Here is a 12326-nt window from a genome sequence, read left to right on the forward strand (position 1 = left end):
GGGGAGGAGGAGGTAAAGGAAGGGGACGAGAAGCTTCTTCTTACAATAGAAAGACAGGTAGGTAGAAGATAGATAAGAGGCATTGGAATGTAAAGATCATCGCTAGGGTAGACTTGATGTGCCTGAGAAAGTAAAGAAGATAAGAGATAGAGGGTTACATGATAGGACATGTAATGAAAAGTGTACGGGGGATGAGAAGGACGGAAGCTCTTGTGTAATTGAAGCGAGGGATTTTCTTGAGATGATCTCTTTCATTCCATGTTGGTCTTATCCCTAAAAAGATGCGTCTATCTTCCGGTTACATAACGTTCTTATTTTAGTTGTTCTTCAACAAGAAGAAAAACGGTAGTTTCTTGATACAGCAACTCCACGCTTTTCACAAATGCAGGCTTCCGTCTCAAGGTAAAGAAACCGTCTCAGTTCTTTTCCTTCTCCTCTTTCGGTGTGTATGTATGTCAGCTCATATGTCACTTTCAGAGAGAAGTATATCTTCTATGTATCTACTTGGATCTGTCTACAAATATATATGTATGTCTCTACCTATGGACCTCCCTGTCTATCGATGTTTATTGCGTGTGATGAGGTTCCGCGGTTTCAACGACGCGAGTTTCGCTCTTTTCTAGCTTATCTCCATTGTCTTGACTCTACACATCTACGTGTATGGTCTTGAACCGACTGGATTGATCAAGTCGAGTTCTTTCTTCTTTCTCTTGCCAGGTGAAGAAGATGGGGCAGGCGGCGATACGAAGCATTCTCAAGGAGGAGGAAGATACAATCGACGTGGGGGTGGAGGTAAGAAGAAAGACGAGAGGGAAAGAAGAGGAGCATAAGGTTGCTAGCTGAGAAGAACGGGAGAGGGAGAGGAAAGAAAAGAGGTTTGCAGCTAAGATAGAGAAGAAGATAGAGAACAAGGAATGGAGAGCAGGGCCGCTAGTTCGTGACTCTCTCAATGGCTCTGAAGCGGGTTGGGGTAGCGATTCAAGAGATCTTTCTTAGGCATAGAAATACGATGGAAAGAAGTAGAGAAATCTCCAGATTTTTTGTGATCAACTCTTTCCCTGTCCAGACAGTTGAATTCTCAGTGGATTGAAATATGTCTCTTTTGTGAAGAGGAGAAGGAAAATACACATCTCTATACTGTGCATGTCTGGTTGGAGTAGTTGTTCTTGACGTCTACCTCTGAGTGTATATACGCGTGTGTATGTTCACCTCACAGAGTTCTTCGTCTTCTAGAGGGTTGGTCGCTATGAGTGGGGGCGGTGTACATACACCTTCAGTATTCTTTTTCGATTTTACTTCCTCTCCGTTCTGGTGTGAAGTAGTAGAGGTAGCACTTCAGACACACACGTAGAGAAAAGACATCATCTAGAAAGGAGATAGAGGAGAAGTTAATCAAGATAGCGATAGGTCAATATTTTCCTGACCAGCCATTCTTTCAGCTCTGCTTGTTTTGTTCTTTTCTTCTCTTTCTGAATGGAAATCAGAGAATGCCTATCATCATCAAAGAGGAGGGGGCGGCGGTAGGCGAGATCAAAATTCTCAGGGCTCAGGATTCTCTGCCTCTTCTCCTGCAGACGGGGGAGGAGGACCTGGAAGGGGAGGAAGAAATCCAGCAGGAAGTGGTGGAGAACAAGCCATACACGATGACGGCGGTCAATACAACTCAAGTCAGCATCAGAACATACCCAAAATGTAAGCATGATGAATGAGGAAAGGAAGACCTAGATAGGTAGTTTGTATATACGTAGACACAGAAAGATATATAGATGGATATACCTTCTCGCGGGTGTATATACACCTCAACGCGGGTGTCCGTACACCAGATCCAGGTGTATAGAGAGAGAGGTGGTGCATGCATATCAGAGATGGTAAACCTCTCGAAGGATCCATGCAGATTCTTTAGTTGACTTCCGTCAGATGTCGTTAGAGAAGGCGCCTTCCGTAGAGATGCACGTACGAATGGATACATATGCACCTCTTCGTATGTTTGTACGTATGTGAGTGGATGGGATGTGTGTTTTGGAGAGACTCGTGGTTTGCTCCAAGACGAGAGAAAAGAGCTGTAGGACATTGACGGGAGAATCCGCATTACCTCAGCCTGTTGCCACTCGGTGTTTTCTCCGCCTCGTACGGCTCCTTCTGAGGGGTCCCCGACTGTCTGATCTATTGTTGGTGGTCGGCGCGCCTTGCTTTGTCTCTGATAAGCAAAGCCAGGAACAACATGTGTCAAAAATTACTTCCTCTCGGCGCTTTCTCGTCGTTTCCTTTTCAGACCGGCCCATGCAATTCTCTCACCATCAACCCAAGGAGCTGCAAATCGAGTGAAGACGAAGAATCGATTCTCTGCATTCGCTATCGACTCAGATGGAGGAGATTCATCTGATTGAAGTAAAAGGAGAGAGAAAAGTTCGAAGGAGAATCTTTCTTGAGTCGCCCCCAGTTCTCAAGAATCATCTGTCGTGTCTGCTGTACAGCTAAAACACCTGCAGCACGAAAGATCACACGGGTGTATCTCTTTCTTTCTTGCTTTCTTTCATTCAGCTTCTTTTTCTTTCCTGTCATTCAAACTATACTCGCTTCCATCAGTGAGAGATCTCAAACGATCTCTTCTTCATTTAACAAGTTAAAGAGGAAGAGGGTCTCCCAAGTTCTCTGTTTAGTGTAAAACAGTAAGGGGAGAGAATCTGTTTTTCTTTTCTCTGTTCTCTTCCGCTTCTTCTTCGATCTTCTCTTGTACACGCTCCTTCTCAATCCTGTCTTCACAGGAAGGAGTACGGAGTTCTTTTCTGTTACGTTGACCCGGAAGTACGTGTATGTACACACCAAACTTTCTTTCTGCTGTACTGCTAGCTATATACGTATATACACATATACGTAGATGTATATCACTGTGTATCATAGATCGGGGCTGATGTGATACGCGCAGCCGCGTGTATCCAACGAGGAAGACTGTATGTGAGAATCGCCGGTTCGAGGAGTTGATTCGGTTCTGCAGCACCTTCGGCGCTGTTTACGGGCTACTGCCCCCCTCGTCTCCGCTCTGAATCATATTATCGTCTTGCTTACTCTGTTGGTGAAACGACACATATTCGTACGTACATAAAGGTCTGTATGGATATCTATATATAGTAAGTGAAGACATACGTGATATATATATGTAGATGAGCAAGGTGATTGATCATGTTTGGTTGAGAGAGCGAAAAGTTCTTCTCAAGGAGAGAAGACTTGATTCTCCTGCCGCGTGTAGTCGAGCCGTTTTTGCGATTGTTTCGTGGTGTTTTTCACGAGAAGAATCAATGACGAATGAAAGAATCTCTGTCATCCGTCTTTATTTTTGACCGTGGTGTACGTACACCCCTCCTCCTCATGTAGAGAAGGCGAGAGAAAGAAGAAGAGATTTGCGGACGCGTCTTCTTTCCAATTTTCGGTTTTATAGTGCCAGTTTTCTTTCTGTTCTTCACGGATCTCTTCTTTCTTTCTTGAGTTCTGAATGACAGAATTCTAGTTGCTCCATCGTCTTCTTTTCTCTTTACTTCCGTATCTCCACGAGAGGTGTTTCTGTTTGTCTCGAAGAGCTAACTCATCATTCCGTTCACGATGACAGACTTCAGTTTCATTAACGATCGCAAGAAAAGAAAATCTCACATACAAACGATTCCAATTCTCTGCACATTCAGAGGAATAGGAGCTTCTGGCTTGTGTATGTACGTACACTCGGGCGAAAGAGAGAGAAAAGAGAAGAGAAAAATACATCACAGAGAGGAAAGCTGACTCAGCGGGTGGACATCTCCATACACCGGTTGTAGAGACGGTGCCTCTTATTTCTTCTTGCTATCTCTTCGTTTTGTCACATCACTCCTCAGTCCATTTTCTTTCTCAAAAATCTTTCGTTCTTCTGGTTTCTTTCTTTTCTTCTTGGAGCTTCTTTCTTTTCACAACCGCGTCTTTACCTGGAGACAGAGCTTTTCTTCACTCTGTGCACACCGGCCATTGAAAACGAATGAGATCCAGAAAGGCAAAGTCCCTACCGTTGAATCGAGGAGGATTTCTTCTTCACTTCATTTCGTCTTTTTCCCCCTCCCCGATAGAGAGTATCACTTTGAAAAGAGAGAAAGAAGGAAGTCGTCCATGCTTCTTCCCCATCTTTTTCTCTGGAAAAAACAGGAAAAAGGGACACTGATGAGGCATTACCTTGATCAAGAGGAGATCAGAAAGCAGCGCTTTCCTGCTTTCTCACATGCTGTTCATCTAGCCTTCGGGTAGGTTAATTATAAACATATTTCAGGCTAGTTGAAGGAGTGCTATACATCTTTAGAAGTGCACTTTGAATTCGCACCTCTGTCCTTCATTGTTTCTCCGTTCCGCGAAGTGCAGACTGAAAAATCTGCTGTGCATGGCATGCTTACGACGTGTGTGTATGCATAACCGAAGAGCAGATACATCACCATTGCTTGTGCTCAGTGTGTACGTACACTCGAAGAAGAGCCAAGATCGTACTGGATTATGATGCATATGAGACTCGTCGTCTTCATATTCCTTAGGTTCCCTTCTCTAGTGATTCTTCTACTCCCCAAAAGCAGCGTCCCCGTTGGGGCATGAATCTTCGTGAGAGTTCGAGAACTGGAGACAAGTAGAGAGACATACACAGATGAAGAACTGTTATGCTCCTTGATAGACAGATAGGACGAGACCTGTAGAGGAAAGATCCTGGAAAGATGGTCATCTAGGCGAGAATTACACATGCATTCACGTGATTCCTTCTTTCCTCATAAGGAGGTTCACAGGGAAGTTGGACGGCGTATAGACGGAGATATAGATAGCTTTGAGAGAGGGAGAGAAGACGTGAAAATTGTGTTCCGAAGAAAGAGCTCAGCTTGAAGATTTCTTCTTTGGCAATTGCTACTCTCTCTACTCTCGAGCTTCTCTCTTCTCTTCGGTTGACTGCAGGGTGTACGCAGTAAACAAGCATGGATCATTGCCCTCTTATGTACATTTCATTCTGCCTCTCTTTCAGTAAGAAAAGAGCAAGTCAAGGTGAAGGAAAGAGATCAAAATGAAAAGAAGAAGCTTGCACATGAGGGAACAAATCGTACAGTAGCGAATCATTTGTATGCAGAAGAGCTGAACCGATCGGAATAAACTCCGCGTAAGTGACGTGAGAATCTGCTAGCCATTCAAGTGTGACGTCTTCTATCTTCTTCTTTCTCAACGTTTTTCTGAACGGACCACAGAAGAGCAGGAGAAAGGAGGGAACTTCGAGAGGAGAACCCTCTCCTCCTATGCTAGACAGCCAGCTACGGGTTGAGTGTATAGACACCTAATGATCTTTAAAAGAAACTTTTGAGGTCCGCAGAGGTGTTAAGAAAAACAACCAGGGTGGTTTTGTCACCTTTCTTACGTCCCGTTCAAAACAAGTTTTTAAAGCACAGAGAGAAGACGAGAGATCAGTCTCTCATGAAAAGAACAAAGCACGGTATCTTAGAGTTATTCCTTCTCTCATTTACCACATGACCATATCCGCCGTGTTTGATTCGAAGGACGAACGAATTTTATCGAAAGTCACACTTAAAATCTGCCAAACTTTGCAGGTATCCTGTGAGTGTTCATCATACTCAAGAACAACCCTCTTAACAGGAATCGATAAAGAAGGGACTGATACTATTAGACAGAAGCTGACTTCTGTATGGCTGGTGAAGATGGGAGAATTCTTAACCAAGTGACTCTTGAAGAAATCTGTAAGGTCCGCAACTTAGGAAACTGAGGCTTGTTCTCCTGTTTCAGTTTGTTGTTGGTGTTAGTTAGCCGTCCCTGTTCTGTCGACTTCTGTCTCTAATCCCCCGTGATCGTGTTCAGGTGTATGTACAGCCCAACACACCTACACTACTATCTCCTTCATGTTCTTCCTTTTCCGCGTCATCCAGTACTTCTAGATCTGTTTCTTTCATCTTCCTCGTTATTTCAGGACCCTTTCGTGTTTCCTCTTTGTGGTGTGGTAGCCGCCCCGGCTGCGTCCCTTCTCAGTCTTCGATTCTTTTGACCTCCGTTTCTTGGAAAGACCAGTCAGGTTCTTTCCTCTAGAGAGAAGAAATCTGGGGTGAAAAGAAGGAATCTTTCTGGCAAGATGCAAATCTTTCTTTCTTATCAGTGGCAACAGTTGGAAACTCAAGTAGAAGTAGAAATCTCGCCGCCAGTCGCGTGAGCTCGACGGGAAAAAGAGTCTCCCCTCGGCTCATTCACCACATTCTTCGCAGAACTCTCCCGCCCAGCCATCCATCCGTCCTTCTTTACTCAAACCTTTTTCTTCTCTCCAGCTTTTTCTTCTTCTTCATTGGTCTGCGTTTTTCGTTTCTGTTTTCTTCTTTTATTTGGCAACTACCCATTTGTTCGTTCGTCTTCCCTACTCTTTTCTTTTCTCTTTCCTTCCCGTTTAATAGGGCAGAGAGAATCATTGTATCGGATCTATCCATGCCTGTGATCGCATGTGCGAGATTTTCTTCAGTTTTTCCTTCTTTTCCAGCACGGTGTTCTTCTTCTTTGTGTACTATGGAAGAAGCTCCTTTTCTCTTCAAATGAAAGGGAGAAAGAAGGTCAAGAAATTTTTCAGAACAGAGATCTTTCTTTTCTTCTCGTTTCTGTCTTCTGTTAAAGATAGAGAGGAGTGAGTTGGATGGGCGAGAGAGTGAGAGGCATTGGGAGAAGTCGGATGCTGGGAATCACTTTCTTTCATTCTTTCTTTGTTTTTCTTCCTCTTTATTCTCGTTCTCTTCTTCCTTGAGGCTTTCTTTTCCTTCTCGTCAAAAAGATTTGTAAGGACGACTTAGACGGGAGAAGGTCTTTGTCTACCATTCCTTCGTTCTGCCGTTGGATTTCAAAACGTCTTTTCTCTTTCTCTCTTTTTCTCTTTTTCCTCGTGAAGACTTTCCTAGCTACCTTCACTTCAGAAGAAGGCTACTGCCTTCTTTTTGCTCTTCTTTTTCTACGTCTAACGGCGTGTCTTTTCCTGGATCACTACGGTGTCGCCGCTGTTCGTATCTTTCTTTGGCTATGTATCTTCTACCGGTCTACCTTTCCACAGGCATCTTCTCGGTACTCCTCATAGGTTCTTCCCTGATGGAGAATTGAGTCGGGAGAAAAATGAACTGATGACGATCGTTTGCTGTACTCCTTAGACTGTCGGTCCCATCCATATCTTTTCACGATATTTGTCGTCTTGTTCTTCTTCTTTTCGTCTCCTTTCTCCCAGCTGTTCTTGTCGTCACTTGTTGTGAAGTTTTACTTTGGATCGGCGGTCTCTTATCACGTTTTCCAATTTTTTTCTGTGTGTTCACACGAGGGCCTACCTGGACAAATACAGTCATTATTTGTTTTGGACGTCCACTTCAGGTGTATGTACACTGCACTGTCACGCGAGGTGTATGTACGTGGGATGAATTTCCGGTCTTCTGTTTGCCACTCAATGAACCTTGAAGGAGGGCCCCTTATTCAACGGCCCTCTTCTGTTTGTCGTCATCGCTTTATTGATCTCTTTCCTAAGGCACGTTGTTTTCTATAGGACCATCAGTTCTCGTCCCTTTTGTTTCTCCTCTTCTGCTTTCTGTTCATCCCACCGTCTTTCTCCGTCATCCTCTTCAGCTGTCTCTGTCTTCCTCGATCTATGATTGGTTTCTCAAGGAACCCGCCACATCAAGAGAGACCTTCTTGAGCTGACTACCCACTCCCGCTCTATCGTCTCGCTGTTCTTCATGGTCTTCTTTTCTCTGAAATCCGGGGAAGGCACGCATGTGTTCTGGTCTTTCCTCTGTAAGACAGACTTCTCAAAACAGGTGTGCGTCGAAACGAATGAAGGGAGAGAGGGAAAAAATCTCTGTTCAAACTCTCGCTTCAACGACTACGTTGTCGTAGTCTTTCCATGACTCTTCATCGTAGCCCCATACATACCTGTATAGATCTGTATCGATGTGTAACGTATCTTTTGGATTCCTAGTGTATATGCAGCGACTCAAAATCTGAACTCTTTGTGGTTTCAAATGGACCACTTCAACTCTATGTCGGGCCTCTCTCTAGCCTTTCCTTTCTTGAAGTCTATCTTCTCTGTCCTTTCTCTTTTTCTTCGTCGTTCCATGCTCTCGTCTCTCTTATTGGTAAGGACGTCTTGATGGAGAGAGAAAGATCTTAGCCCTCTCTTCGTCCTTTTCCTTTTCTTCTTTTTCGAGAATGATGATACCTGGCGCATATCTCCCTACACCTAGTACCAATACCTCCAGTACAAGCTCTACCCCTACCAAACTTTCTCCTCCGCCTCTTCTCTTTCATCCGCACCACCACCATCCCCCTCATCATGGGCCTCCTCCTCCCGCTCTCACGGGAGGAGGGGGAGGGTGTGATGGAGGATTAGGGATAGGAGGAGGAGGAGCTAGCCGGCAGCTAGCTATGATGTCTAATGGGGCTCTTGGTGGTCCTCCTGTTGGCTATTTACCCGGAGGTAGTGGTGGTGGAAGCAGCGGCACGACCCCTTGGAGCCTAGGAGGGGAGATCCCCCACCAGGTAGGAGGGGCGGTGAAGTGGTGGGATGGAGTGGGCGCGGCGAGCCACAGAGGGCCGAGAAGGAGTGGCGATGGACTCGCTCTTGTGAAACCAGGAGGTCTTAGCGGTGACGGATTTCTTAAGAAAGAACAAGATCAGAGGGCATTAGGAGGAGGGGAAGGTGAACAAGGAAGGGTCTCAGGGGACGGAGCAGGAGGTGGAGGAGGAGAAGGTACGTGATGAGCTGAGAGGACATAGTAAAGGAGGAGGTCGGATTGCTGAGCCCTGCCTATCTCTTCCTCGCCTTTAGCCTAGTACATCTGATGGAGGGATGTACAAAGGGACTTACAGCTATTCAACTCTTTCCTGGTTGTCTGTGACTGTCGTTCTGCTGAAGGAAGATGTAGTCTCTCATGTCTCTTCTGCCCTTCCGTTCCTCTCGGACTGTCGCAGACTTTGTGAATGCGCACACGCCTATTCAGTGGTAGGTATGTATGTACAGGTAGATGATATGTATCTAGATATTTATATATATATATATATACGTGCAGGGTCACCAATTCTTCTATCTGTAGGGAGAGAGTGAGATGTGTATCCATGACAAAAGTGTCGTTCAGGACTGTACAAGTTCTGTTTATCCACCTATCTATCTATGTATGTATTTCTCTATCTATCTGTCTGTTTCTCTACCTGTCTATCTCTCTGTCTCGTTTTTACCTATTCTATGTATCTGTTTGTCTTTAGTCTATCTACTGATGTGTATGTATATCTCTTTGGGAACGCGAGCAGTGTTCTGGGATGATGAGAGTCGTCCCTGGCTGAAACCTAGTGGAGGTGAATTAGGAGGATGACGTCTTGTATCTATTCTCTTTCGTTGTGAACTCGGTCTCTTATGTTTCTTTCACGTTCATCTGTAGCTCTTCTTCAACTAGACTTTCTCCTTAGTGAGTTGTCGTCCCTCCGGGATCTATTCAGCATCTTCACCTCTCATATCACCTCTGACTGGTGTTTCTTCTCTTTGTGTTTCTTTTTCCATGGGTTTAACCTCCTCAGGTGGTGAGGCGAGCCCGTCAGTTGTGCATTCAGATTGTTCAGTCTCTTCATCCCGTAAGAAGGACTTCTATCAGAATCGTGTTCGAGGAAGAGATAGCGGAGAAGGAGAGATAGGAAGCGGAGGGGGCGGCGGGGGGGGTCCTTTGAAGCCTTCTCCATCTTCTCTTCTTCTCCTTCCTTCTTCGTCTGCAACTTCGGGTATTCGATCTTCGTCATCGTCGTCATCCCGTGCATCTTCTCTTATCTCAGCGAATAAACCTTCCTCTTCTTCTTCTATAACTTCCTCTTCTTCTGTGTCTTCCGGTCAAGTCCTCAGTCGTCCTTCTCAACCTTCTTATACTTCTCCTGGAGGAGGCGGAAGAACTGCTTCTCCCTCTCCTTCTTCTCTTAGGCATCCTACGCCTGTCAGCCAACACCTTCATTCACATCGTCTCAGTCCATCTTCATCGATAACTTCTTCTTTCTCTTCAGGAGGGGGAAAGAGCCACTCGATCCATAGTAACTCAGGAGGGGGACAGTCGTCGGGTTCAAAATCTCCTTTCTCTTCTTCCACGTCGTCGCGCACCTCAACTACAGCAGGACTGAGTGTTCTACATTCTCTGCATCACCCACATCCCAATACAGGGAGTACCGGGGCGACAACGTCTGCACCTTCTTCCTCTTCTTCATCTTCATCTTCTTCTTCCTCCTCTTCTTCGTCATCTGCTGCTGTGTATCCAGAGTTCAGAGAAGCTGTAAGTCCTGCCTGGTGGTCTCGCTCCGTTGCAGGAGGGGCACTATGGAGGTCTCTCTCTTCGCCTTCAGAAGTGATCGAACTTGTCGAGAAGAAAAAACTCACGGAACAGTTCAGAACTGTCGAAGGTCTCATCGATCGGGCGGTATGTCTCTTCTTCTTTCTATTCTCCCTCGCTTCAAACTACTATCTTCTCCGTCTCTACCAACAGTTTTCCCTCTCTTCATTGTATAGATAGATAGATTAAAGATAGTCAGATTAAAGACAGATAGATGCTGGTCTGCACTGGTTATGTCCTGTGTATGTTCCCCGTGTAGATCTGAATGTAGGGATCGAAGGAAATTGAAGGAGGTAGGCAGCTCTGTGCCTGGAGGTCAGTAAGGTGGATACGCACAGGCAGGAACGTATGTGAGCTTTTTTGTACTGGGAGAGACCATCATACCTATCTCTTCTTCTTGAGAGTAGAACGAGAATTCAACGAGACGCTGCTGAATCCGAACAGCAAGCAACGGGGGCACCTCACCTCCACCGTATCAAGTGCCGAATAGATAGACAGATAGAGAGATACAGATAGATAGATAGATGCGCGAATGCACGTGTATATATATATGCAGAGTGATAAGCGCAGGTGTGGGTAGGGGAATCCCATTGAGACTGCAGTAAAGAAGGTGCCATGGATGTCGAGAGCCTTTTTCTGCTCCTTCCTTCCTTCTTTTGGCTTAGGATTATCTTGGTTCTCTTCGTTTACAAGGCGATAGGCGGTGTGTGCTTCATTTCCTCGGCTTATCTATGAATGATTTCCAAGAAGATTTCGGGCCTCCGACTTTTCCTGTTATTCTTCCTCCTCGAAGTGAACGCATGTCTCCCAGTAGTTCGTCTTCTTTTTCTTCTTCCTCTCAAGTATGTTTTCTCTTCCAAGAAACTCCGTCCCGTGCTTCGTTTCGTCTCTTTCTTCTTGTTCTCCCTGTCTATTACAGAAGAAGGTCTCCCACATGGATCTTATAGATAGTAGCTATCCCCCGCTGTCTGGTTGATCGTAGAGATATCAATCCATTTCACGAGTTGCCTTTCCGTGTGTGTGATGTAGAGTTTGTATGTGTATGTGGCCATACACATATATGGTGAACTGTTGTCCCTCTATCTTTCCACGCAGTTTACCAGCTTATCTCCCCTGTTTATAAGCGCATTCGTAGCATGCACATCTGTCTATCTTTATGTATCTGTCTATCGTCAATCTACTTGTCTGTCTTCAGTCTATCTCTTTATCTTCAATCTATCGATCTGTCTGCGTATAGATATAGAGACGTGTATTTGTATGTATATCTATATGCGGCTGTAGAGTTATCTGTTTGAATGACCGAAGGAGAGTACGCTAGAGGAGGTTTCAGAGTGGTCATGTGCTTAGAGTGTGGAGCCCAAGAGCGAGGGGGGGGATTTGGAGCGTCAGGATTCTCCACTCACAGAGGGAGAAGAATCGTAGAGCAAGCATTGATAACGGCTCAAGCGCAAAGAACTGATCTGTCTTGCTGTAATCGTATCTATCTATGTATCTATATGTATGTATACGTATGTACGTAGAGAACCGGAGGGGGTGGACGTCTTTGTACAGACAGTGGAGGTGTGAGCAGGTTTCTCGCACTTTTGATAGATTCCTGGGGGAGTTCTCCATGTCTTCGTCTTTCTCGTGCTCGGCTTTGTTCTTCAGCCTTTTCTTGAAGACGCGAAGAAGGAGAAGGTAAGGATGTCTCCTTCTTCCTTTTCTTCTTTCGATCAGGACACGTCAGCATCTATCTCTTCTCCTGCTTCTCCTTTTTCTCTTCCCACTCCTTCTTCTCCTTCTCCCACGTCGCCTGCCCCTCCCTCTACGTCGTTGTCTCCCTTCCATAGTGACGACATGCTTGCCTTGTCCCCGCGGAAGATCCCCCAGAATCGATGTTACTTCGATGCTGCAACCGTCTGGTAAGTAGACGGCGCGAGAGAACTCATTCGATTCGTCTGTCTTTTCTCTTCCTCTCTC

At 45.4% G+C, this 12326-nt stretch overlaps 2 protein-coding genes across 2 annotated transcripts in view; both read left to right on the forward strand.

Moving 5' to 3' along the window:
* Positions 1-12: 12 nt before the first annotated feature.
* On the forward strand, positions 13-4431 carry CSUI_003041 (uncharacterized protein; the record flags this gene model as incomplete). Its single annotated transcript, XM_068063239.1, has 4 exons — positions 13-57; positions 718-792; positions 1485-1692; positions 2273-4431. Coding segments are annotated over 4 exons (441 nt in total), but the record flags the coding sequence as incomplete, so codon positions are not given.
* Positions 4432-6279: 1848 nt separating this feature from the next.
* CSUI_003042 (uncharacterized protein) overlaps positions 6280-12326 on the forward strand; it is a gene marked incomplete at its 3' end in the record, with an annotated part of 6539 nt that continues 492 nt past the window's right edge. Inside the window, exons 1-4 of the mRNA XM_068063240.1 lie at positions 6280-8755; positions 9577-10454; positions 11033-11209; positions 12015-12268. Of these exons, the coding sequence (XP_067924785.1) occupies positions 8215-8755; positions 9577-10454; positions 11033-11209; positions 12015-12268 (1850 nt within the window). The remainder of the gene's footprint in view (positions 8756-9576; positions 10455-11032; positions 11210-12014; positions 12269-12326) is intronic.

Source organism: Cystoisospora suis (assembly GCF_002600585.1).
Source record: "Cystoisospora suis strain Wien I chromosome Unknown contig_1300, whole genome shotgun sequence".
Lineage (NCBI taxonomy): Eukaryota > Apicomplexa > Conoidasida > Eucoccidiorida > Sarcocystidae > Cystoisospora > Cystoisospora suis.